At 41.3% G+C, this 26,609-nt stretch overlaps 2 protein-coding genes across 10 annotated transcripts in view; both read left to right on the forward strand.

Annotated features, from left to right (window-relative positions):
* LOC147327614 (uncharacterized) overlaps window positions 1-14,827 on the forward strand; it is a 31,549-nt gene extending 16,722 nt beyond the window's left edge. For 2 of the 4 annotated variants that reach the window (XM_086295342.1, XM_086295345.1), the window contains 19 exons: window positions 577-834; window positions 2,003-2,365; window positions 2,501-2,809; window positions 4,547-4,906; window positions 5,171-5,209; window positions 6,554-6,683; window positions 6,760-6,917; window positions 7,031-7,679; window positions 9,008-9,331; window positions 9,777-9,876; window positions 9,966-9,991; window positions 10,188-10,301; window positions 10,456-10,548; window positions 10,664-10,865; window positions 11,030-11,129; window positions 11,465-11,539; window positions 11,676-11,784; window positions 13,067-13,169; window positions 13,497-14,827. In XM_086295342.1, the coding sequence (XP_086151468.1) occupies window positions 577-834; window positions 2,003-2,365; window positions 2,501-2,809; window positions 4,547-4,906; window positions 5,171-5,209; window positions 6,554-6,683; window positions 6,760-6,917; window positions 7,031-7,679; window positions 9,008-9,331; window positions 9,777-9,876; window positions 9,966-9,991; window positions 10,188-10,301; window positions 10,456-10,548; window positions 10,664-10,865; window positions 11,030-11,129; window positions 11,465-11,539; window positions 11,676-11,784; window positions 13,067-13,169; window positions 13,497-13,522 (3,538 nt within the window). In that variant the 3' untranslated portion in view covers window positions 13,523-14,827. The remainder of the gene's footprint in view (window positions 1-576; window positions 835-2,002; window positions 2,366-2,500; window positions 2,810-4,546; window positions 4,907-5,170; window positions 5,210-6,553; window positions 6,684-6,759; window positions 6,918-7,030; window positions 7,680-9,007; window positions 9,332-9,776; window positions 9,877-9,965; window positions 9,992-10,187; window positions 10,302-10,455; window positions 10,549-10,663; window positions 10,866-11,029; window positions 11,130-11,464; window positions 11,540-11,675; window positions 11,785-13,066; window positions 13,170-13,496) is intronic. The other 2 variants (XM_086295343.1, XM_086295344.1) reach the window with 2 other exon arrangements.
* Window positions 14,828-15,062: 235 nt separating this feature from the next.
* Window positions 15,063-26,141, forward strand: tmem192 (transmembrane protein 192). Of its 6 annotated transcripts, XR_015129869.1 has the most exons (7): window positions 15,136-15,705; window positions 16,451-16,606; window positions 16,699-16,960; window positions 17,075-17,197; window positions 21,161-21,242; window positions 24,110-24,215; window positions 25,436-25,450. XR_015129869.1 is itself a non-coding variant. In XM_086295349.1 (6 exons), exons 1-6 carry the CDS (start codon window positions 15,098-15,100, stop codon window positions 25,548-25,550), a joined length of 786 nt encoding a protein of 261 aa, XP_086151475.1. In that variant the 5' UTR covers window positions 15,063-15,097; the 3' UTR covers window positions 25,551-26,141. The 6 variants fall into 6 exon arrangements, 5 of the variants coding, with proteins under 5 accessions (XP_086151475.1, XP_086151473.1, XP_086151474.1 ...); XM_086295349.1 differs by lacking the exons at window positions 15,136-15,705; window positions 21,161-21,242 and adding an exon at window positions 15,063-15,124 and having other exon boundaries at window positions 16,454-16,606; window positions 25,436-26,141; XM_086295347.1 differs by lacking the exon at window positions 21,161-21,242 and having other exon boundaries at window positions 15,140-15,705; window positions 25,436-26,141.
* Window positions 26,142-26,609: the final 468 nt, after the last annotated feature.

Raw genomic sequence — 26,609 nt, forward strand, 5'->3', positions numbered from 1 at the left:
TGCACTTCAGTCCTCTTCAGTCTTCTTTGACAGGACTTGAAAAGGAGCAGGGAATTGGCCGGTGTGTATGAGACCGTGTGTGAGACCAAAAAAGAGGCGACTGTTGGCTGCGAGCACTGCTTGGCTTTGTTTTTCTCCGCCTGTGCTGATGTCATTAGATAGGATAAAGACTTTTTTGTGTTCCCAGAGGAGCAGCAGTGAGCAGAAAATGTGACCACCTAGAATAGATCAAATCCTTACTGTGTGTGTGTGTGTGTGTGTGTGTGTGTGTGTGTGTGTGTGTGTGTGTGTGTGTGTGTGTGTGTGTGTGTGTGTGTGTGTGTGTGTCTGTGTCTGTGTGCGAACATGAGTGTTTGAGTAATTTGGATATAAAATCCCATGCTTTGTCCTCTTTTGTGCATCCATCCTCACTATCTGACTCAACATTTCCATGTAATCCTTCTTTTGTTTTCACAGTCTCATCCTCCGTCTGTAGTTGCTCATTATTTCTTTTCCCCCTGCTTGTGGTGTTGCTGGTGTTGTGTGTGTGTGTGTGTTTGTGGCTGTGGGTCTTAATTTGTGAGACTGTATGTACAGTGATACTAGCCCAGGCCCCGTGTGTCAGGCCTGCCTGGTGAAAAATTATGGAGGTCCCTTCAGCGGATCAGCAAAGGCTGGACGAGGTCAAGGCAAAGTTGTGACTTTTGGGGGCGTGACTGAGATCGAGCAGCCAATAGACACAGTCATGTCGAGTGAAGGCGAGGAGACGGAGTTACTTAGACGACTCCTGTCCAAGGCAACCATAGCCATGCCTACCATTGGCCTGGGCTCCCAGCTTTCAGAGTGGGAACGCAGGTATGGACGCGGCCAAACAGAGGCAACTTAGTGGTTTGAATTCCAAGTCGCTTGCATTAGTATGGATCGCACCAGGGAAGCTTTTGTGCTGCATCACTTGTTGCATTGCTCCTACTTGAATTTGTATAATAGGTAGTTTGAATGGTCTTTCCTGCAATGTCCTGATTTGCTTGTAGTTTTAATGGGCAAGGAAAGCCTACACATTGACACACACACACATGCATGTAGTAAATACTGCAGCAAATGGAGCTTGATAAATCTGCCGGGCAGCTCATACGTCAGCTGTAGGGGTTTTTCCTGGTTCAGAATGAGCCTTTAATAGAAGACCATGTACACAAGCACTATTACATACATATAGTAAAGTTCCTGTTGCTTATGAGCATGTGATGAATAGAAATGTGCTTAATTAAATGCAGTCACAAATACAAAAAATACAAACTGAAGGGATTTTCCTTTGGCTCTGACTACATTCTCTCTAAGAGGCTGTCAGAATTTTTTATCTGCAGGAAAAACCCTGTCGCAGATTTATCCTTAAATCTGATTTATGAAAGCCAAATGATTTAGTTATTAAGAAAAGTCATGGCCTCACTTATTTAAAGAGCAAATTTTGACCAGTTTTGTCAGGGTGTTGACTCAGCGATGTCTCATCATGTTTCTCGAACACGTTGAGATGGTCACTTCGAATCTGGAACAAACATTCGCTCACATTCAAGGACTAGAATTTGATGCTCAGTCTATTTTTGTCCCAATTAATTATATTATTATACAGATGTATAATAAAATAGAAAATGAAAATATGAAACAAAGTGTTTCATTTTTCATCATCAAGTGAACATCTGTTGATGTTGTGCACTTTTCTGGCCATTAATATCCGAGGGGGAGATTGTCACAATACGTCAGCCATGAACATACAAATGTACAAGATGATAATAATAATAATAACTAAAACACCTCTTGAATATCTTAGTTTTGTACCTTTGTCACGTTTGTGTGCTTTTTCCCCCCTAAATCTTGAATGTTGATATTTTCTTCTCTGGTCTGTGCTCTTGCTGCTGTGCTTTCCTGCATGTCGATGCCTGGGCTTTGTGGCCATATCTGGGTCATCTGCAGGTGCACGTGACCTGTTTTTTGCTGCTGTAGTTTGAGCCTTTATGCAATACTCCAACAGCCAGGTAGTTGGAGCCGACCCCAATCAAACTACCTCTCCCTCTGATGACCTCCCACCCTGGACCACCAAGGCCACTCCCACTCCCGCTGAGATCGATGCCCGCCTGGCTCAATATGAGGGGAGATCAGAGGAAGAGGAGGAGGAGGAAGAAGAAGAGGGGAGAGTCCCAGATCTTCAGAAAGACGACATGATGGCAAGGAGGACGGGAGTTTTCCATAAACAAAGCGCCTCTACAGTGACTTACAACCGCTTCCTACCTCTGCCTTCCTCCAAACGCTGCACACAGGGAGAGGTAACCACAGACGCTGCTCCGCAGAACAAGAAGAAAGTGCAGGCAGACAGGAGCAAGAAACTGGACGTCAGGTGGGCTGAGCTGTGATCTGGAGTGTGTCTAACAGGGTGCAGATGCAACTAACAAGCTCGGGTGTTGTTTGCATCATAAAAGAGGTTCTATAACTTGGTGTTTAGTTCTTTCAGTTAAAAGACTTTTTGTCACAGAGTGGAGCACCAGCAGCCCATGGAAGCACCTCAACAGCAGGTCGAGACAACAGTGATCCGATCAGCGTCTCAGGGAGAGTGGGAATACGGTGATAATGAGGATGAGTGTGGTGAAAATGTGCCTGCGCCTGACCCGGAGAAAGATGATATGATGGCTCGAAGGACTGGGTCGTTCCAAAAAGCGAGCACAGCTAAAAGAAATCAGTTCCTGCCTGTTCCTGGATCAGTGAAGTATAACATCAGTCCAGTGTCTGCTATGAAGCAGCTCCACAGCAGGCCTAAGCTGACAGAAAAGAAGGAGGGTGAAAGGTATTTAATGAAAAGAAATCGTGGCACTTGTGAACTACTGCAACTAACAAAGAGTGTTTATTGGCAAGGATTAAGGTTTAATGATGTTTACTTTACATCTTCAAGTACTAACATTAGCATGTGTCCTGGGTGAATTACAGTCTCGACTTGCCTGCATTGTTGCTGTGAGTGTTTCTGAATGCCTGCAGCGTGGAGTGTGATGTTCATTCATTCATATGAAAGGATTGGTTGACTTTGATTTGCTGCTGTGGTCGGATTCTCGCAGCTCTGTTTCCCACATGGTTTGGCTCATTTGTGCTTTGGTTGAACTAATGTGGTTGAATGTTTTGTCGTGACATCTAACGTAGGTTTTGTTAGGCGTGACTTTTGTCGTTGTTGTGTAAAGGACTGTTGGCTATGAATCACGGCTGAATCACATAAATGGCTGCTGTTTCAGTCTGAAGAGGTTGAAACTCTTAAAGGTTGGGTCACCCTAATTATGTGAAAATGTAAACTTGAAAAAGTCTATAAATACTTAATCTGTCTTTGGCAGAGATCTGGCTTTAGGGATGAGAAACACATTTATGCAAATTATAAAAATTCTCCAAATCTATAAAACTGCCAGAAAGCTTTGCCTATTTATGTAAACTAGTACTTACCCATGCTGCAGTGCTGTGTAGTATTTTCATGCTGTTGGCAAACCAATATACTTCATCACTCTAAGAGAGTGTGATTACTTAAAGCAATTAGTCCATTTTTGGGTCCCCAGTAATGCTCAGATCCTTCTAGTCCATTGTTAGGTGGTTGCCATGCAACATGATGGCATTATAATATATCATATATCTCATAATATGTCATGTTCATGTTTTGTGAACATAAATAGAATCTTAATAAAGTGAAATCATGCAAAAGTATCATTTTACAAGATGATATAACATGTAGTAGCAAGATTTACCTGTGTGCCATGTTCAATATCCAGTTAAATTACCATCATTACAAATAATTACCTAAATCTTCTGCATCACCCTCTAAATATATTGTTCTGGTAGTCTGGTTGTTTTGTTGATAATGACATTTGTATCATTGTACAATTTCCAATAAAGAAAGATGCTATCAGGTGTTCCTTAGGGGGTCTCTACAGCAGGTAGCGCCGCATATTTGATCTGGCAGATTTTTACACCAATGACGTAATGCCTTTCTGAACACAACCCCAAAGGGATTTGTGTCTTCCAGAATGAAACCAGGGATCTTTTTCTTCTTAGGTTAATATGTAAACTAAGCCACATCATTATGGAGCCACTATAATCTGCTCAGTTCAGTTTTTCAACTGCAGAGAACTGCAACAATTCTCTATAAGCAAGCACTTGGCAACTGTATGAAGGAAGAACACCCCTTCAACAGCAAGAGACTTGGTAGCTACTACAGAGAGCATCTAGTGTAATACAGTGTGACTTTAAAATGAATCCGTGAAACAGAACTGATGAAACAGTCTAAAAACTCACACTCCACCTTCTTGGTTCAACAGCAAAGTTGAACTTACAGTAGATCAGATGAAAAGTTGACAAGAAAAGCATTATTATGTTGTTTGGGTGACCCGACTCTTTAAGCACTGTCTAACCATCCCCGCTCAGTGATCTCATAGCAGGCTGTAACATACCCAGAGTGGATCAGCTTTCAGTCTTCAGTGATGCAGTTTTAATTTCCCCTATAAGCATATTTTCTGTTAATATTGGCCTTGTCACTGGGTTGCTATTCCAGCAGTATTGTTGCTGTGGCAGCAGAGCCACAGGCCCTGCCCTCCAAAGCTCCAACCAGTCCCACGTTTGCAGTGCTGAGAGAAAGGCGTGAGGAAAAGGAGGAAAAGCAAGAAAGCGAAGGTGCGATGGTCCCTAATACCTCTGCCACAGTTACTGCTGAACCCCTCTTTTCTCCTTCACTCGTGCCTGCACCCAGTCCTGGTCCTGCACAAGTCTGTAGTGTAAAGTCAGGGCTGGAAAAGCAGAAAGTGGAGGAGAGAGTTGAGGAAAAAGCTGAGGTGGAGGAGAGAAAGAAGGATGTAAATGAGAAACCTCGAAAGAAACCCTTCTGGCTGGAGGACGACGAGCTTCCTCCAATGATGTGAGATAACTGTTAAGCTTTTTGTGCATGTGTTATCACTCCCCCTCCCAGATTTGATGAATGGGATTGTTGCTCTGCTTTTCTAGCAGGTTTTATTTGTTATGATTTTGTTCAGATGTGCAAAGCAAAACATTTCCCTCTGTTAGCGATTCACACGTTAAATTGCTAGCTTTGAAAAATATTGTGTGCATTTAGGGCGCCTGCAAACCCCGCTCTTACCCATACCCTCACCTGCTCTTTCCTCTCATTTACTTGCTGTTTTAGGATGAGCCGACGTGTTGCTTTTATGTCTGAGGACACCGAGTAAGTGTTTATCTGTGAATCTGGATGAGCACCTGCATGATAACAATATGGACACACTACACATGCCACAATTCATGAGTAGAATCCAAAAATATGCTTACAATAATGTGCTTTGATACATTTTAATTCATCAATAGCGTCAGGCTTTTGGTTTCCATTGATTGCTTTTACATATGAAACTACACATCAACATAGACTCCTTCATCGGATTGTACTACATTGCAAAGTTGAATGACTGTGTTTCTTATCTTATGTTCATAGACTGTATGTAAAAGATGGACACAGCCACTGTGCCACACTTACTGGTTAGTATGGTTAGTTAGTAAGTCTCATATGCTTGGAGATGAGCATTTTTGTCAAACACTATCTTGATGTTTCAAAACTGTACTCAATGAGGAAGAAGTGGATCTAGCTGAGAAGCTGGGTTTATACCAGCTTCTCCGTCTACCGAGGACCATAACACACTTGAAACCAGGAAGTGAGCCCATAAATTCATCAGGAAGGGTCACGAAGAAACGAAGCACAGGCGTTTTCTATTTTACCGTGTACAACTGGAAGCCTCTTTTTCCATCCACAGGAGTCGCCCCCTGCTGGTGTTAACAGGAGTGCAGGTTTTAAACCTAGAAGCCATGTCCATCTTTTATATACAGTCTGTGGTTGTGTTTGCTCAGTTTATTAGCTGGTTCGTGATTAGTTTGCAGAAGCAGTAACATGTCTTTGCTAGTGTTACTGTGTTGAGACACGGGCAACACATACACAACTAATATACAGAAAGATTGATTTTATTATATTTTTTCTATCATGCTGTATTTGTTTTTTTTTTTCATGTATAAATAATATATTCATCCTTGAACCAAAAGAACCCAGATCCAGGATAGGACGTATGGACATTATCCAGACTTTAAAAAGAAAGGTTGTTACCTTGTGAACAATGTTTTAAAAAAAAAACCCAAAAAACTCAAAACATTTATTTCTAACTTCTATCAAAGTAGCAAAGAAAGTTAAGGAGGGCATTTTGTATTCTTAGTGGACAGTTGTTGGTTGTGCATGTCTTTCTCCGTGTTTGTGTATATTTATAGAAAAAAAATTGCAGTTGCATTTATTTTCAAGACTTTTTTTCCTGTTTTTGCTGCTTTTTTTTTTTTTATCATGGACTATGTGTTGTTTTAGACTAGTGCTTGGGTGTTATTTTAGGCTCTGTGTTATACACACGTTGATGTCACTAAATGCAAATAATAGATTAAACTTGCTGGAGGGGTTTTCCAGAGCCAAATCAGGCAAAATGATTAACTGTGGCGTTTAAGGGATTTATCTAAAGTAAAACTATAGCCTTTGTTTTTCTAGGAGTGTAAGTATGGGTGACATGCTTAACGAGGAAGAGGTGGGACACTTACCGTCGCTGAGCCAATCGCGACATGAACACATGCATGAGCAGTACAACAACTTTCTGGAGGATGAGGACCACTGGCAAGATGTGAGTGATGTGAGGAAGCATTTAGGGTGCATTGGGAAAATAAGAACCACATATTAATGATGTGAACTTGTGACAGGACCTGGCTCGCTGGAAGAATCGCCGCCGCAGCGCGTCACAGGATCTAATCAGAAAGGAGGAGGAGAGGAAGAGAATAGAAAAGAGGATGAAGGGGGAGGGACGTGACGGCAATAAGAGGAAGAGCATTAAGACTTATAAAGAGATCGTGGAGGAGAAGTAAGGATTATACAGAGACCATTTTTCTTGCTTTCCTTACAAACATACTTTATTTAGTGTCGTGACAGTATTTCTACCTTTGGACAAATGCTTTGTGTTGCTGCTCTTTTTAGGGAGCGCAGAGAAGCAGATCTGTGTGAAGCCTACAGAAGCGCAGCGACTCCAGAGGAGGCAGCCTTGGTTTTGCAGCGCTATGCTCTCCGCTTCACCATCAGTGATGCAGTACTGGACACCCTAAAACTACCCAGATCCACCTCCACACCCAAAAACGAACTAAATGAGCTGGACAAAGAGCAGAAGCCAGAATCACCTGTTAATAACGCTGAGATGTCAGAGGCTCTGCGCCAACCAGAATCACATGTAGTTACAAATCAGGAGCACATGAAACCTGAAGAGATAGAGACAGACACATCAGATCAGCAAGAAAAATTAGCCACCAGCCCTCTAACACCAAACAGTCCAACCAGTCCTCTGTCCACAGTCACAGACTCACTGAGTGTGTCACCTCAGTCTCTGGAGTTTAATGAACCCCAGACCCAACTAATGGAGTCTCCAACTGCGCAACAGGCTGCGATCACAGGAGATCCACAGCCTCAGACAAAACACACTTCACCTCAGAGTGCGCAAGGGCAGCCTCACCCCACACAGTCGGCAAACGCTCTCCCCTCCCCACCATCTGTGTCCTCCAGGCCCATCCCCCTGCTGGCAGCCAAACCCTACTGCCAGCCTGGGGCCGTCCTCCCTGGGCACAAACCTATTAAGGTAATGACTCAGATCCATCAGGATTGACTGATAGCTGGTACCTGTGTTGTTTGTAGCTTTTAATGTTTTTAAAGTTTTATTATTTTCCTCTTGCTCATCAAAACCTTTTGTAATACTCTTCATGAAAAAAATATCATGGGCGACTTTTTTATTAGTATTATTTTTTAAAGTATTCATTATGAAGATTTAAACACTAATGAAAATGTAAAACTGTATGTATTTTCCCATCCATATAGTCTAGGTAAAATATCCCTGTAGTCCTAATGTTTGTTTACATGTAAATAACACTAAATTTTGCCATTAGTAATTAAAGCCTTCACATGGCTAAATGGTTAATGCTTAGATTAGACATTGCAATGCAAGTGTAAGCAAATATCAGTTTCGGGAAGAATGAAAACAAAAGTGGACCCAGCAGCAGACATGGGAAGCAAAATGTGAAAACTAAAGCTGAGCTTTTTACATTTTTTATTAAGCAAGAAAAGGTGAAATGAAAAATGTACAAGCCCCCCAAAATAATTGAAAAGTAGGGAAAGGGAACAGAGGCAGCAGGCAGTCAGACTACAGAGACAAACAGGTGAACAGAGGGAAATGACAGGAGGGAACGGGACACAGGTGTGGGCAGAAAGCAGGCAGAAACAACATGTGAAAACAGGAGGTAAACACAAGAGACACATAACAAAAAACAAGTAGATGAAAGTGTTTGCACGCATAGACATGGCTGAGGGAGTCAAAGGCAGGAGAACACTGAGGAGTCGTCAATAACAGAAGCAAGACAAGGACCAAAAGCTCGATAAACGCAAGAATCAAAAACTTCACAAGCAGCAGAACAGCATTGATAACAAAACAGAAACAAATCTCAATAATATTAAACAAGAATCCAAAACTGAGAAACAACACAAAAGCCCCATCAGTGTCAACAACTGTATGACTTTTCCTGTCATACAATAATTGGAGTCTTGTGTAAAAACAGATCATTATAAGCAGCAATTTTTTATTATTAACGAATAATGTGTCTTGATGAACACACTAGCCCTTACATATGCTTTTAACTACATTATAAGTTTTATAAACCATTTCTTAAACCCTGCAGCACCAAATGTGTCATATTCAATACATGGGTTTTTGAGCCCTAAAGCAAAGGTTGCAAAAATGATACAAATTGAAACTTGTCAGAAGGTTCAATAAGCACTCCAGTTAAAAAATTGAACTTTCTGACAGTTGGTGAACATGATTTAGGCTTTACAGGGTTAAAGTTTGTACAGTTTTAGTAAATGCCAAATAGGTTGGCTATAGTTACTCATCGCCTTTCTCTGCTTTCCTCTCAAAAGGACGGGTTGGTACGAGTGAATGGAGAGGAGACGGAGGAGCTAACTGTTTCCACTCCACCTACCTCCCCTCAGCACTCACCACAGGAGACCAAAGATGTTTTATCCAAAGAGGCGGAGAAAGATGCTCCACCTGTGGAGGCTGTTAAAAGTGCCGAGACTGCAGAGCAGCAGCCTACGGAGACGGAGAAGTCAACGCCGTCTTCAGGCTCTGCCATCAGCTCCCTGATCGAAGGTCGAAACTGTATCATCACAACAACTATTGTGACAGAGCTTACGCAGAAGGTTGTGGAGCCGCTTCACACAGACACCCAAAACGACGGAGAGGTAATGCTACAAGTGACATATTAAAAGATGCTTCCTATTTGTCCCATTTAGCAAAAGTACCACACAAAAGCTGTCATTCTGCTACAGTCATTTCTTCCAGTGATGGATCTCCCTTGTAAAGCAAAAGTATAGTTTAAAGAAGATCACATTATTGAACAATTACATTAACGTAAGACAGCAGCTGCATAGGGTGTAAAGAGAAAATTCATCAGAGTCTTGAGCAATAGTTCTCCACGGTTTCTGAAGGTCTTTCAAAAAAATTGTATTGGTCATTATAGAAAGTTGCACAAGGCCCAGTATGAGAGAAATAAGTATTTAAAACTATGAATCATGCAAAGCCACTCAAGCAGGGTTAATTAAGTTTTCATTAATTATTTTTCCTGCCTTTTTATTACCACTGGATAGTTTATAAATATAGTTTAATATTCACCCCACATATCCACAGGTTGAGACCACTGGCTTGTTTGAGAAACCAGAGGATGAAAAAAATACTCAACCATCTTCCACACCCAGCAGCATGGAAGAATATTCTCCCACCGTCTCGGGTAAAACTGCATTTCAAACAAATCCTTCACAGCGTAGCCGTCCCGTTTCATTTCTCTAATATTCTGCTTGCGTCTGTCTCGTTCCACAGAAGGACTTGAGGAGAGCAGTGTGACCGTGAGTATCTCTGAGCAGCTCCAGCTCCTCCTTTCTGTTTCTCCTTCATTCTTTAATATGATCCTGTCCTGACCCCTCGTCTCCAGTGGTCACTGTAGTCGCTGTAGTCAGACTTGTCCTCTCACCTTTCCTCTCTTTCTGTCCTTTTGGTGGGTATACATGTGTGTGTCTGTGGTTGTTGGTCGGGTCTGGGTAGATTGAGACCCCCATGTTGAACTTGGCTAAACGTGTTAATCACTGGGTCTGGGACCCCAATGAGGAGCGTAAGCGCTTGGAAAGGTGGCAACAGGAGCAGGAGCGCCTCTTAAAGGTACTGCAGTGTAATGATGTGTATGTGCACGAATGCCTTGCAGAAAACAGACTGCACGCGATGTAATGGACACGTGTGTAAATGTTGTGTGTGTGTGTGTGTCACATGTGTTTTCTGAGCATTCAGAAATTAACATGAACGTGTTTCACTTCAGGAGCAATACCAGCGAGAGCAAGAGAAGCTGATGAAGGAATGGGAGAAAGCACAGCTCGAGGTGGAAGAGGAGGAGAGGAAGCACAATGAAGAGGTGCAAACATCTAGACAGACTCACTTTAAGCTAAAAAAAAAAACAACTATGTGTGCTGGTTCTGCACGTCCTATTTTTCATCTTTGATTTTTTGTTTTCTCTGTGCTTCTTCCAGGAAAGACGGATTCTAGAGGAGACCGTCACACCCCTCAATCCTACCGGCCTGTTAAACCAGGTGTCAGGACAGACGGCGACAACCTCACCTGGTACAGAAAACGACAACACAAAGGGAAAAAATGTTCCTCTGCAGCACAATGGCCAAAAAATCTCTACAGGGAATGAAGATCAGCATGCATCAAAGCTGCATTTCTTCCAGGGTGAGCATGAAGTACTTACATTTCTGGACCGACAAAGCGAGGGAAAAACCAAACATCTGAAGAAGTTGGATCAAAGAAGCTTTAGCCTCCAAAGGACAACGTTTATAATGAGAACAGTAAAGCATTCTTTAGAGTTTATCATACTATGTTATTCATTTTTATAGATTCTGGGGCTGATGTTGAACCTTCAAAGAAACAGGAATTGTGGAAAACAGCCTCTCTGGACCGCAATACTCAGCTGAACCAGGGACAGGTTGTTAAAAGGTACACCAGGTGGCTGTATATGCCTGTATCTACACCCTTGTGTTATTTTATACAGTTGTTTTACTTATTGGATTGAATTCTGGCAGCAGCAGTTCGCACTTTCGCTCTCTCTGGAGAGCCCTGTGATAAAATGGCAACCTCTCCTGTCTGGTGTTAATATTCAATTGTCAGAAGATTTAAGTTGTTTCTTTTGTTTGTTTATTTGTTTGTTTTTGTTTGTTTGTTTGTTTGTTTGTTTGTTTTTGTTTGTTTGTTTTTTGGGGGGGGGGGGGGGTGCTAGCATGGCACATATCTTTCAGCTGTGTATGTGAATATTTTTCTTTTTTTAACCTCAGATCTGGATCTCATGATGGTGTTACAAGTGAACAACAGTCCTCCTCTCCAAAGCCTCAGCCTCCCTCACCCAGCAGGTGATGATGCTAGCACACATATGCACCAATGAATACCTGAAATATTACCACAGATCAGCAGATTGAAGATCCATTAATGTGGGGAAAGCAGAGTTTGTATCTGACTAACTGTTCCCCTGCTCTCTTTTTTGTGTAGGTGTGTTAGTGGAAAGAGACTGTGCACTGGTTGTTCTCAGCCTCTGGGAAAAGGCGCTGCTATGATCATAGATACGCTGGGACTGTTTTTCCACATGCACTGTTTCAAGGTTAGCACGCTCATGCAGATTAATTAGATGATTTTATTTTTCCTCCATATCGAAGCAGATACGCAGAGATCACCTGAGCACATCTACACCCACCAGCCACTTTATTAGGTACACCTGTTCACCTGCTTCTAAAAACGAATACCTATTCAACCAGTCCCATGGCAGCCGCTCAGTGTAGACATGGTCAAGATGGCCTGCTTATGTTCAAAGTGAGCATCAGAATGTGGAAGAATGTAGTTTGCGTGGCTTTGAAGGTGGCCTGGTAGCCAACACTAACTCAAATAACCACTTGTTACAACCAAGTATGAAAAAGAGCATGTCTGAAGGCACAACATGTCTGATTGGAAGCAAAAGACCACTCCAGAGCCACTCCTGTCAGCTAAGAAACCTTAGACACAATTTGCTCTTTTAGTCATAATTGGACATTTGAAAACTGGAAAAACATTTCCTGGTTTTATGAGTCTCGATATCTGCTGCAACATTAAGACATGAAAGCATGAATCTATCCTGCTGGGTTGTGTAGTGATGCGGGGGATATTTTCTTGGCACACTTTGAGCCCCTTAGTGCCAACTGAGTATCATTTCAACATCACAAACTATCTAAATATTGTTGCTCAGTATTGTTGCTGACTATGTCCATCTCTTTATGACCACAGTGTACCAGTCTTTAATGACTAGAGTAGCACACCATATCCCAAAGCTGAGATAACCTCAAACTGAGCATCATCTCATCTTCACTGCCTACCTGACAATTTTTGCTGACCATCTCCATTCTTTTATGGCCACAGTGCACCCATCTTCTGTTGGCTACTTCCAGCAGGATCACACACCGAATCACAAAGCTCAAATACTCTCAAACTGGTCATTTAACACGACAGTGAGTTCACTGTACTCAAGTGGCCTCCACAGCCACCAGATCTCAATACAACAGAGCACCTTGCCAAAGTGGTGTGACAATTTCAATGAGAGAAACATTTGCAAAATTTGTACAGCTGAAAAATCTGCAGCAACTGTGTGATACTCTGATGAATGTTTCCAGCACCTTGTTGAATCTATGACAACTGATGGCTTAAGAAGCATTTCTGAAAGGAAAAATAAGGGGTGGGCAAGGGGGTCCGATCTGTTAGGTATACATAATAAAGTGGGTGAGTTTATATCACAATTATGTCCAAGGAAGAGAACACATAAAAAATTGATGCACAACAGGAGTAAAAATGAGCGTTTTCAACATGAAGACAGTCCTGTGTGTACATAATGTTAATTGCCGTATTTCCAAACGCAGTGTGGACTGTGTGGTGTACAGCTTGGTGACGCCACTGCAGGGACTGACGTACGGATTCGTAAGGGAATGCTGAGCTGCCACGAGTGCTACATTGCATCTCGGGGTGAGAAGACACGCACACCCACACAAACCAGCACAGAGGGACTGCATCCTGTCCTGCACACAGATGACATACAAAACACATACCTAGCCTGTGTGATGTCACCCGTTGGTTTGTGGGCTCCATTTTGACTTCAGCTTTTTGACTGCTAACATCTTTTTTTTGTTTATCGGATTTTTGTAATGTCTGTGGTGTCTGAGTAACTTCTATAGTATGAGTATATACAGACATCGTTTCTGTCTTTATCTCACATACCAAACATTTTAGATAGTACAAACCATTTCAGTGTAAACTTATTATATGACTGTTAATGTCTGTTTCTGTTTGCAGGCCGAGGTCAGCCCACCACACTATGATGACCACTGTTTTGGAGCTGGACCCTCTGTGATTGGGTGGAGAACTCTTCTAAAACCCTGAATCACACTGAAACAGTCTTGACGCTACAAGTCATCATCTTTTTTCCTCCTTGAATGCACAACAGCTCACGTGGATGTTCACAACGAGGAGTCTGAATCCACGTGGGTCAAAAGTCTCAACTACATGGACTTGCAGGACTATCGCTATACTTCTTAACCGTACACGTGTATACACTTGTTTTTAGTATGTGTAGCATGGATGTAATCAAAAAACCAGTTTGTTTAGGCGTTTGCACATCCATACAAGACATTCAATAGGGATCTTACTCCAAGAGCTGAACACTACTGTCTGTAACACATCGGCCTCCCAAATCTTGACTCATTAACTCCTGCTTCTGCATTGATCATGTGACTCCACTCTCTTGAGTGTGATGCAAAAGGGGTTCAGGTTGGATAACCTGAAGTAGCTTGACCATTATAATGCCTTACTCATACCTTCTCCTTTATTTTTGGGTTTTGTGTTTACAGTTTTGCATGGATAAAAATAACATATATATATAAGTTTTTGTGAGTATTGCTCAGATGGATAGTGAGTTGTTATTTTCTTACCTATCCTTGTGTTTGTCGTACATCATTCTGATGATTTTGTTTTTGATTTTCTTCTATAAGTCATTTTACAGGAATGAGAATGCATGTTGTTAAGTAATAATGCTTGTTCTTTGAATTTTAAATAATTTCCCTTTAGGATGTTTTAGCCATTGTTTCTTCTCACAGACTGCACCTGAATCAGTGCCTTATGTAATGAATGCGAAGGCGAGTGGAGTGTGCAGGAGTATTTCACACTCATACAGACCTAAAGGTCTTGGCACATAGTGTGTGTGTGTGTGTGTGTGTGTGTGTGTGTGTGTGTGTGTGTGTGTGTGTGTGTGTGTGAATGCAGTGTGTGATTTGACTTAATGCACAGTTCCATACCAGCAAAAAATAAATGTTAAATGGATCAGCCTCTCCTAATCACCTGCTGTCCTCTTCCATCGCCTCCAGTGAACTAAACCAATGACATAATGTTACTTGCTGCTTCCCTGTTTTAATATCTTCTTAAGGTAATCCACAGTGTCCTAAAATCTCTCCTCATTTGCCTCTGTATCACAAGCGTTGCCTCCCCAGAGAATAATCTGAACTGTCCTATCCTCTCTTGTCTCGCCTCAATCTGGAAACCTGACAGCTTCTTCATCTCTCAGAGGAATAGAGCACAGTTCATTGTCTTTTATAGTAACTGTATGTTTATCAATAAAATGTTTTAAATGGGATGCTATCTGTTTCTTTATTTAAATTTACTTTCATGCTGACATCAACATAAACGATTTTGATTATGAGCTGTAATGTTATAGCCATGCCAAGTACACTTACTACGAGCTTCGACGCTGTTAAACGACGGTATGTGCTCCCTTCGAAACTCTGCGATCTCAGCGTTATTTTAGCAAATAACAGTTTTGTTTTTCGATATCGCGGGAAAACTACTTTACCCAGAAGCCTAAATTCCAGCGAGGTCTCTGATTGGTGCTGTTCGCTGTTACCATGGAAATGTTCAAATGTTTCAGGAAGGTCGTATTATATTTTATTACACACACAGAAACAAACAAAAATAACAAAATATATATAAAATGTTCTGAGACAGCACTACGTAAGCTCTTGGCATTGTAATCCGGGTTTTGTAGTACATTATGAGTAGTGTAGTGTGAAGGATGAGTCATTTCTTCACCCTTAAAACCTTCGCCTTTTTTTCATTTCCCACTTTAGAAATTCAGATCACAAGTTTTTTGTTCATAGTTCACCTCGTAGATGGATGAGTTTGTTTGAGGCTTAAAACTCTTTTCAATGAGCCTTTAAAAAACTAACTGGTTTTTACACCAGTAAACTTTTTTTCATATCCGGTCCGGTTTTGGCTTTACCGCAATCTGAAGTCATTTTGATGTAATTATTTTTCGGTTTTAAAATTAAAAAAAAAACGGAACTATTGAGCAAGTAGCCAGAAAACGGCGCCAAAAAAGGAAGGACCGGAAGTTTACTAATATTCACCTGACCTATCTGGCAAATAAATTGTAAGCCAATGTAGTTTGTTGTTGTTATTTTAAAAACGCTGAACGTCCGGACAGATGGACCCAAAGGGACCCTCGCTTTATGCAGTACGTACCTTTCAATCCACATTAAATTGATTGCCACGTCAACAGCGCGCTTGTTTCCTTATATTGATGTTTAACTGCACGCGGAAGTTAGCTTGTGAGCTAGCTGGCTAGTTGAAGCTGTCGGCTAAAAACAACACGATGAGACGTGAATTAGCTGCGACTCTGCTTCTCTTGTTCCGCAGCAGGTTTGTTTTGGAAATAATTAACTAGTAAATGTTTGCTCTATATATCTCTACCGAGTTCTTTAACTCATGAATATGTGCTCATTTCCCTTATTTTCAGTGCCGATATTGAACCGAGATTAAGAACTGAAACCCTATATTAGCTTCTTTTTTTCTTTTAGTAGCCAGCACAAGTGGTGTGGAGTAAGCACACCATAAGTTGTCTTTACGCTTCTAAGTGCCTAAACCTTGACTGACTAGCCTTAAATACTCGTTAGTTTTGCATACATTTTCGAAGTGCACACAAACCTTAAAGCCAGACCTGCTTGGTCTGCTCTCAAATTAATTGCAGACCTGCTTCTGGGTAAGTTTGGGAAGTCATTGTTTTCAGTCACCACTTATTACTTCTATCAGACCCAAAAGCCCATAGTGAATTTGAGATAAAAACCGTTTAAATTTGCTGCTTCTTCCTGTAAACAGCTGCTAAATCAACTCAAACTCAAGGATCTGATCGTACTTAATGAATTTAAGGTACTTATAAGCGACCTGGCGGCAGTTGCATAAAGCATGTGTGTTTGTTTTAGCAGGCAGGCTCCTCCGCAGATATGACACGAAGCATAGAGGAAGAGCCTTTGGTGGATGGGCCCCTGATCTCTGCGGATGCCCTCCACTCTGCCATCAGGAGAGAGTTTCAGACTGTGCCAACACACTGCCATGCCATCCTGCTGACTCTGCTGAATGTATGATATGCACACATTTGCACATACGCAGTGTTCACCAAGTCATTAAATACCAGTAAGTCTCAAATCCTCTACTCTCTTGTTCTTTTCAGGTGGTTTATGTTGTGTTGTCTGTCTGCGTGGCAGTGCTGTGTGTATTAAAATTCGGCCAAGAGGAAGTGTGTAAGAGTATTTTGGGGAGAGTCCAAGGCGACAGCGTCATCGTGTTCGCAAAGTCGTGTTTATGGATTCTGGTGCTGGTGTTCACAGGCTGCGTGCATCACCACCACAGTCGTGCTCGGAGCAGAGGATACCTGCGGTTTTACAGACAAATGCAGAGGCTGAAACAGGTGCCGTTCATCATACACTCTGCAGGTACAACTTTTCATGAGGATACAGTGAATGAATCTGTAATGGGCAGTGTTATCCACAAGGTGGCAGTAATCCTAAAACAAAAGTAAGTGTTTATATTTCTGTGTGTGTGAACAGGAAACGCTCTGCTTATGACTCTTCTGGCTGCGAGATTACCACAGACTGTACACGTCTACGTGCTGCTCAGTATTCTGGGATTTGAGGTCTTGTTGACATTGCCATACCTGCTGTATTACATAGGTAAAGTGATCTTATTTTAATGTTGAGTAAAAGAATCTCAATCGGGGATTTAAGATTGACCCTTTTGTAGGACTGCAGACAAATTTAAGGTTTCTAAAATAATGTATATAGACCTTTAACATCAAATACTCAGGCTTACATTCTGAAACACCAAGACAATTATTTTTTGAAAGATGAAACTCGAGCTCCTTGTTGCTAACCAATTAGTCTGCACATGTACTTGTTTTTTCCTACCTTCCCTGTCACATCTAAATAGTTTAACCTTGAAGTTGTAGAGTAATAAACCATTTTAAAAATCAAATATACATTTGAAAAAGGGTAGGTATAGACAAAATATACAGTTTTAAAATTCTTTATGAAGAAGAAACTGAAATATAAGTTCCTTTACGTACAGATCAGATAAACTCGTTGTGGTCAAACTTAAGTCTGGGTGTGGTTTGGGACGTGTGTGAATAAAGACAGAATGCAATCATTTTCAACTTCATACACCAATATTTTATTCACAATAGAACACTGAAGATGAATGAAATGTTTAAAATGAGATGTTTTAATATTCTTAAAAAATCTCAGCTCACTTTGAATTTCTTCAGCGGCAACACGTCTCAAAAAAGTTGGGACCGGGAGAGCAAAAGGTTGGAAAAGTAAGTGGTGCTAAAATGAAACAGCTGCAAAAACATTTTCAACTAATCAGGTTAACTGGCAACAGGTTAGTGACTTTAGTATAAAAATGAGCATACTGGAAAAGCAGAGTTTCACTGATCTGCACAAAAACAGCATCTATAAATTGTGGAAAATTTTAAAAAATAATGTTCCCTGAATGGCTATATCTCATTTGGAGTACATTAAGAATCTGGGGAAATCTCTCTGTAGAAAGGAACAAGACTTAAAGTCACTACTGGATGCCTGTGAGCTTCAGGCCCTCAGCCAGCACTGCATTAAAAACGGATATACAATACCAGTGAATTCTGTTATTACATTCATCATCGTCATTATTATTATTATTATTATTACACAGCATCCCGTATTGTATATTAGCTGCAAAAAGGCAGCACATGGAAAAATAAACAGGAAGTCCATGCTTAGCTTAATCATTCTTCTTTTTTCTTTTTTTTCCTTTTTTTTTTTTTTTTTTTAACTGTTAAAGACATTTTCTTCTCTTTCCTAAAAAGTCACCTGGCAATGAACGAAAGCTGTTTTCACTCATGCACTACAGCCCCTAAACCTTTTTTATTTTTTTTAAAGACATTTTTTGCCCTAATCAGTCGGGGCAGACATTAAACAGTCTGTAACCTGCCTGCTTTCTAGTAAAGTCTGTGTAATGTTTGACTGAATCCTTGTGGGAATAGAGCAAGTAATTGTCCAGAGAGTCTATCGCGAGCGAGCAAGTGGGTGTCCTGTGTCTGCCACATGTAAGATAATGCACAGACCAGGTTTTTCCAGATATTTTCCAGAGTTTCATTGTGAAAACAACTCTTGACTAAATACCGAATATCAGTTTATTTTGTTTTGGTTTTTTTGATGTTTTTTCTCAGATTAAAAAAAAAAACAGCTGATATAAGACCTCCAGAGACGTTTGGGACTTTATCTCTACCACATTCACTGGCTTCCATACAGCTTGTAGAGTTTAATGTAATAACACTTTTTTACTGTTGGTTCTCAATCACTAGTTCATAATAAGAGTGTGTTTTTTGTGCTGCAGCATTACTTATTAGATAGCAGCTCTAACATCAGCTGTTTTTTATATTGAGAGGCACACCCTGTAGATTACATTACACACACACTACCCCCACACTGTGTCTTAGTGCGTTTGCATTACAATACCTGCCCTGCCCTTTTCAGACTCGACAGCATGACAATCAACCATTCAACTCTCTGTCCACCCTCCTCCTCTCTGCTGATCTGCTGATTCTTTGCTTCAGATTCAGCACGGTGTTTGCAGACTTTGAACACTGTCTGTGTGTCCACTGTGTGCGTTTCCTTTGCCTTAACCCTCAAGAACAAACTGGTTAAATTTAGCTATTGTTATTTAACCCTGTGATACACATTTCAGATTAAGTAGCTTTGGTAGCTTGTTGGCTCGAAGCAGCGGCTATTAACGGAAAGGTCCCTCACTGTGACGCTGCTTTTTGTAGTATAAAACTAATTGTTCATTAGGATGGTGAAACCAAACTAATCTACAAAATTTTTTATCATCTGGTTTTTTTTTTTTTTTTTGTTTGTTTTTTTAATGTCAGGTTAGCTAAAAGTTTGCTTTTTATGTAGAAACAGCCTTTAGAATCAGACTTGCAAACAGTGTGATGCATTTTTAAAAAGGCAAAAAATAAAAAGCACAGAACCATAATCTAGCCATGAAATGCATTAAATGCATGCTTTCCACACATGCAGTGAAATAAGCAGGTGATGCCGTGCATGCCTAAAACCAAATCAGTTTTCATACAGGAGGACCGGGTATAGTAGAAGACACTGCTGTGTTCAGATGGTTTTACAGGACAGAGACTCAGATTTACTTCATTTAATTGTACGTAAGTATTTTATAAGATGAAGCTATACACCGCGTACGTGCACAGCTGTAAATTAAGTCAACGCCTTATTTTAATATAAATCTCCAGAAATTCTTGAAATTCTTCCCAGTTTTCCATTTGAGGCACATCAAACTAAACTGTGTGGTAGCAGGAAGTCAAACTTTAGTTCAGGGGAAAGGAATCAAAAGCAGACGCACCCAAAGCAATTCTTAATTTTTTGATTTTATGAAGTAGTTCACTGATTTAAAATCTTCTTATGTGGTTCACTCATTCATGACGTGTCTGAGAAGAATAGAAGTCTTAAAGAAGGAAAGACATTTTTTGTTTGTTTTGTTTTTAGTAAATAAGGCACTAAAAAGGTATCTGGTTTCATTTGGCAAGTTATCGGGGTTATACAGATTTGTTTTTCTGCCTTTGTTGAAGAACGGGGAGGAACCACAGGAAATGAATGAGAGAGATGTGACTAAAGCCCCCCCAGGTGCTAGTGATCTGGAGACGTTGTGGCTTATGGTTGGCATCTTAACCCCTAACAAACGCAACCGCTACATCCATCCACCCGTTTCTTTTAACTGCTTATCCAGATTAGAGGAACTGAGGCTTATCCAAAGTGTCAGAGGGTGAAGATCGCAGCAACATATGACAAAGATCTGTTTTTTTAATCAATTGTGTGAATTGCAATTTGTTGTCTTCAAAAATACCACGATGCGATATTGTCGTAATCGGCAGTTAACAGTATTTTGGTGTGTGTGTGTGTGTGTGGGTGTGTGTGTGTGTGTGTGAGAAGTCCTGCCTCCCTCTGAGTGAAAACTCCTGTTAAAGATGCTAAATCAGAGGATGCTGATATTGAAGAATCATGTGATGAAAGGAAATCCATATTAAAGTTGTGTTTGGCAGCTGAGGGGCACAGATGTGAGATGAAGATACCGAAGAGCCACAGAGAAAAGATTAGAGGCATTAGGATTTAACCTAGCCAAAGAGTAGCCCTCACCCCCTTCACCCTCTTCACCCATGGGAGACCCATGCACATTGTCCCTGTGTTTACAGTGCTGGTTTTTCAGTGTGTTTGTGTGTGGTGGGGGGTGTCCCTGGTCACCGGTTGCATTCCTGCTCAGATCAGTGCAGTCAGGCATAGCACAATCAGAACGATGCCTCACAGCACGAACCGAGCACAAACAGGCACCCTGACAGATCGGAGAGAGTCAAGGTGGCACCAGTGAGGTCGTGAAAAAGAAAATGAAAAAAGCAAACTCTTTTTCTTCTTTTTCTCAGAGAGAGATGTAATGCCTGCAGCCATAAAGTCCTCGTTCAACTTGTCTTTGAAGTGCGTGCCTGATTGTGATTGCGTGTGTGGGTATGTGTCTGTGCTCGTGTGTGTGTCTTTGAAGGTTTTCTGTATGTTTCGACCTCTCTCATTTTAACATGAATACCCTCTCCTCTATAGACCTCCTTGCACATCAAAGCCATGCCCCGGCCTTCAAAGGCCTACCTTACATCTCTCTCTTCTGGCTGACCAAGAACTTAGTGTAAGCACTGCAGGGCACAACAGAGACACACACACATTGATGCTGATAGCTGCAGTATAACCCGATCACACACCAACCCCATATACTGCATGATGGGGAGAAGTAAAACAAGACTGAATCACTTTTAAAAGATTCAAACCACATTTTTGATCAGGAGGTCCTCCATTATTTTATCATTATTACTATTATTATTATTTTAGAATATATTTGTTTGATGCCTGTCAGTGCAGACTACAAGTGAATATTTAATCTCTCACACCATTTTATGAATGATAAATAATCATCGATGTTTAATGCTTGGAATATTTTTCCCTGCAGGTAAATGATAAATGTTAATGTGCCTTTTTAATGTGCCTCATTCAACACACCTCGCTATATATAGTAAATGTGGGTCGGTTTGCATGAAAAATTACCCTGTGCTCATTGTTTGCAATACTGTGGCTTACTTTATCTATTTACTGATAGAAAAGACTCTTAGACAACATTACTCGTAAGGGAAAACATGCTCTCGGCTGACCTACTTGCAAAAGATCTATAGTTATTGGAAACTGAGCACTGGCGTTCTTCTTTCTACCCACTGATTGCTACACCGGAAGCCTGGGAGTTTTAGGATTCAGAGCAGTATCTTAGCTGTTCCCAGGACTGCACTGCTCATCATCTCAGATGTTGAACCTGTTGTGTGTTCTCCTAGCCTAATATACCAAATTCCTCCACTCTGTCCACCATCTGTTCCACTGGTTCCTTCAGGCCCTGCTACTTCTCCGTCTTCTCGTGCTCCTTCTTTCTGATGTTATTGTCAGCTGGGATTACCACATCTGTCACAGCTGGCCTCCTCTGCTTCTCGTCAGCCACCGCTGTGTCTGGCCGGTTAGTCAGCAGCTGCTCGTGTGTCTGGAACTTGAAGTTCCACAGGGTCTCGGCTCTGCTGTTCTTAACCACTTTTTGCTACTCTGTGCCCGACTTTGATGTTTTTTCATAGCATATACTACACCTAGAAGACTTCACCGCTGCTTCTCTCTGTTATCTATATGCTTTCTGTTCAAAAGTGTGTTCTTGCTGGTTCCTCTCTGTTATGTGGCTAGGTCATGGTGCTGCATTGATGCTCTTTGGCTAAGAGAAGGAGGATTGTGGGAACTTTACCAAAGCTGTTATGCAGATGTACTTGCATGTGGTCCTTCAAAAACATTAAGAATCTCAAAGCTTTGTTGAAAAGCATCAAGTATGGCTTCAGTCAGTAGTTTTCATTGTTTTGCTTTGCTTCACTAGAAAGACTCTTGTGGTAACGCTTGTCTTTTCGTGGTAGAAGTTGTAACACCACAAACTTTAACAAGAGTAGCCCACATAACTGGTTGTGGGACATATTTTTGACACTGCCCCCTGCTGATGGTGCATAGCTACAACAATGTAGACGTGGGGTCTGCAAAGCCGCGCCGCACCGACACTTCCGGCGCACTACCATGCTGGGCGCATTCGCTCTTAGCACTTCTGCAGCTTTGCTGTTGTCACCTGGAAATGGGCCTTCCTGGATGGGTCATTGAGGCTTCTCAGATGCGAGCAGACCAGGCCTGAGCTCTGTCTGTCCAGCCGTGAGAGTCTGTAACAAGAACATGTGAAATGTATCACTTCCTTTACACTGCCCAATCCATCCATCCTGTTGTGTCTGTCTGTTGAAGTCGGAATTTTACTGAAGCAGATGCCTGCAGCGCTGACAGTGTGTCTGCTAAAACTAAATGTAAATACATCATTTTATGATGTTAATAAGATTTTTCCTGCCGCATGCAGTGCATGCTTTCCTTAGATTTATTTGCGTTGTTAAATGTTCTAATTAATGTAAGTTAAAACGGCTAAATGTTCAAATATATTTAAAGTAAAATGAAATCTGCAAAGTTTTCAGGGACATTTGTCCATACATCTGCTTTTTAAAAAAAATATATTTTTGAAAGGCATTTTTCGTGTATGAAACTTTTCTTTTAATTTTTTTTTTTTTTTTTTTAATTTAATATATGAAAGCGTTTTTGTGAGCTGGGAAAATGGTTGATTTTTTTTTCTCTCTCCTGGTATTGTAAATATTTCAGAGCAGTTTGTGATTTTTCTGCATCAAACAAAGGCTCATCGTGACATTTTGCCTTTATACCTTTTGCTTTTCTCTCCTCCACCTCATTTCTGAGGAATGTAGGAATCTCTCCCACAAATACTTACTTATTATTGCTTTATTTACTTGTGAGCACACACACACAGATTTAGGGCCTCATTATGCAGGAATGTGTAGCATTTCTTTGGATTGTGTGTGAGTGTTGATGTTGAGATGCTGCACTGTAGCAAAGTAAAGATAGTGCTCTTTAGAACCTCCCTGACAATTTCTTCTGGCTAATGACGCTCAAGTCTTATCAATACTCGGCCAGCTCCTCCCTTTGGCCTTCATCGCAGCCTCACCCATACAGGCTTACAGACGTACTCAAACCGTAGCCTTGTGACCCTAAAAACTCCTCCAGCACATATTTTGTTTGCAGCTTCTCTTACTGTAAACTATTGGACCCACCATACACACACCTTGCTGCTAGCACCACCCCTTAGTAAAGGTGCATGTTTAGGGTGTGAGAATTAGAGGTTTAAGTGCAGGATATGGCAGCCCATAAGAACTAACTGCAGGATATAACAGCCTCTATGTGTTTAGGAGAGTCAGAGGGATGAAAAACAATTTAAATTTTTTTTTAAAAGTGTCATGTTTCTCACCTAGGTGATTATCGTGGGTAGAAACCTGTCACTGCTCAATAATGTCTGTGTGCCTTTACAAGCAGTCGGCAGCATTAAAACTCGGGTTTGATGATTTTATTGCGAGGCTAAGAGCTTTTTGTTTGCTTTTCCAGTTAAAGTGATGCGGTTCAACAGAGAGCGCGCTGCACCAGATGTGAGCCAGGAAGAGCTTTCACACACCTACAGCGTCACCAACGCACCGACTGAGACGGGATTCAGGTACAGCAGTTTCACTCAGGCACCCACAGAAGTGTCGCGGTGCTCAGATTTAAGTTTCCTCTGTGGAGACACATGAATTGAATGAATGTGATTTTAAGCCATAGCAGCATGAGTTTCCATTTTAAAAGGGATCAGTTTAAGAGCATCTCCCGTGATCGGTTTACAATTTACCTCACATTCAGATGGTAAAGATTACAAAATAACTTTGGTAAAAAGTACAATTTTATGATGTTAGTGCTTGGAGATGCAGTCATGTGGGCCTGATGAGGCACAACATGAGACTTGGTGCATGTTTTACAGGCTTCCTTTGTGATCTTTTTGTTTGTTTGTTTTGTTTCATAGTGAATTAAATGTTTCAGTGAGTGAGGTGCTCTAATATGTGCAGACTTTAATTTCTTACTGAAACAAGCAAGCCCTGGCTGGTAGCATATGTTGCTTCCAAACCTGTGTATATACAATCAGATACCAAAACATGTGAGACAGGGTCATGTGTAGCATCCAGTCTTCTTTTAACAAGTCTGTAAACATCTGGGCACTGAGGAGAGGAGCTGCTGGAGAGGAATGTTGTCTCATTCTCGTCTAATACAGGATCCTAGCTGCTCAGTCTTGGGTCTTATTTTCCATTTAATGACTGGCCAATTTTAATTTTTTTATATTATGTTTTTTTTTTATTCGGGTAAGATCTGACCTGTAGGCCAGTTAAGCACCTGGACTCTTCTGCTACAAAGACATGCTGTAGCAGTAGATGCAGTGTGTGGCTTAGCATTGTCTTGCTCAAATATGGAACGTCTTTCACGAGTAAGACGTCACCTGGATGGGAGCGCGTGTCACCCCAAAAGCTGCGTGTATACCTTTCAGCATTGATGATGGCTTTCCAAATGTACATTGACACTAATGTACACAAAAGATGCTTACTTTTGAACTGAGCGCCGAAGCAAGCTGGATGCTCCCTCTGCTCTTTGGTGTTGTCTGCAGAAAGACTTTCAAATTTCAATTCGTCTGACTACAGAACAGCTTTCCACTTTCCCTCAGTCCATTTTAAATGAGCTTCGGCTCGGAGATGATGGCGGCATTTTTGGACCCTCACACTCTTTTTGAAGATTTTGTAGACACTTTTTTTTTTTTTTTTATTGCTGCATAGTTTGAGAAATACTTGAGATAACCCTCAAGGCTGGTATTCTTGTATGAGGATCTTTTACAAACTCTTATTTTTGTTACAGAGGAAGCTCTAATCTGGAGGAGGTGGTGGAGAAACAGGCCGATCTGATCGAGTACCTGAAACAGCACAACACCATACTGAGCAAGAGGCTGCTCAACCTCACCGCACAGCACTAACCACAGTTTGGCCTCTTCCTCGATGCCAGACGAGGACACCCTCCAACACTCTGGGGAAAAAGAGCCTGATCATTTAACTCTACAAGGAATTTTAAAAAAGCAATTGGAGGCTTTAAAAGAAGGGGAAGCTGTGGGCAAATGCACCTGTACACACAGACTGAGTGAGAGGGCTCCTCTGTGGGGCATCTTCACCTGAAATGGACAGATAATGGAGGAGGAGGTGAACTGAAAGCGGGAGGGCAGTTAAAGAGGCAGAGGGGAGAAGTCGTGGGTCACAGATCAGAGGTGGGCGGGGGGGTTATCACTGTGCCACGACCCCCGGTGACCCACGTGTGCTGCCGCTTTTTGTTGCTGTGAAAGAAACAGAGCGGTGAAATTGTTCTAAAGATCATCTTCACCGAGCAGGGAGAGGTTGTCACTTATCAGCATCAAACTAAACGAGAGCGGTTAAACCATGCTGTAAAACGTGTAAGTGCTTTTTATGTATCTAAAAATGTGTGTGCCGGTGGTTTATTTGGGGAGTGTGTTTCTTTGTTCAGTCACTGGAATCGTTTGTGATCAGATTTCAATAAATCTTTAATATTCTTGTGATTTTTAAAGCCTTTTCACTGCGAGAGTTGAGACTGTATCCAAGTATGTGGCAACTGCTTTGTTTTTGTCGGCGAGTGTTTATCTTGTGTGATGTGGTGCAAGAGCACGAAACAATAGAAACACAGCAGTGTCAACATCAGCTGGAGTAAATGCCTTCTCCCTCTTCGCTTAAAACTCCCAACAGTCACGGGACTCTACACTAATGAAATGTGGAGATTGTCATTTGAAGCCTTGGTGTTTGTTCCGCATTGTCTCCTTTATGCTCCGGCATCCGTAACTCCACAGGGAGCGCAATATTTACAAGGGCTTTCCCGTGTGGCTCCAGATGAGAGTGCAGATTTAATAGGAGGCCTTCAGGTAGCAGGATCCCCCGTTTGATACGGGGCATTTAACATTCATTCTCATATATATATATATATATATATATATATATATATATATATATATATATATTTTTTTTTTTTTTTA

The sequence above is a fragment of the Aulonocara sp. 'chitande type north' Nkhata Bay genome, linkage group LG6, assembly GCF_057382095.1.
Source record: "Aulonocara sp. 'chitande type north' Nkhata Bay isolate Kocher_YH1m ecotype deep benthic linkage group LG6, A_spYH_male_GT1.1, whole genome shotgun sequence".
Classification (NCBI taxonomy): domain Eukaryota; kingdom Metazoa; phylum Chordata; class Actinopteri; order Cichliformes; family Cichlidae; genus Aulonocara; species Aulonocara sp. 'chitande type north' Nkhata Bay.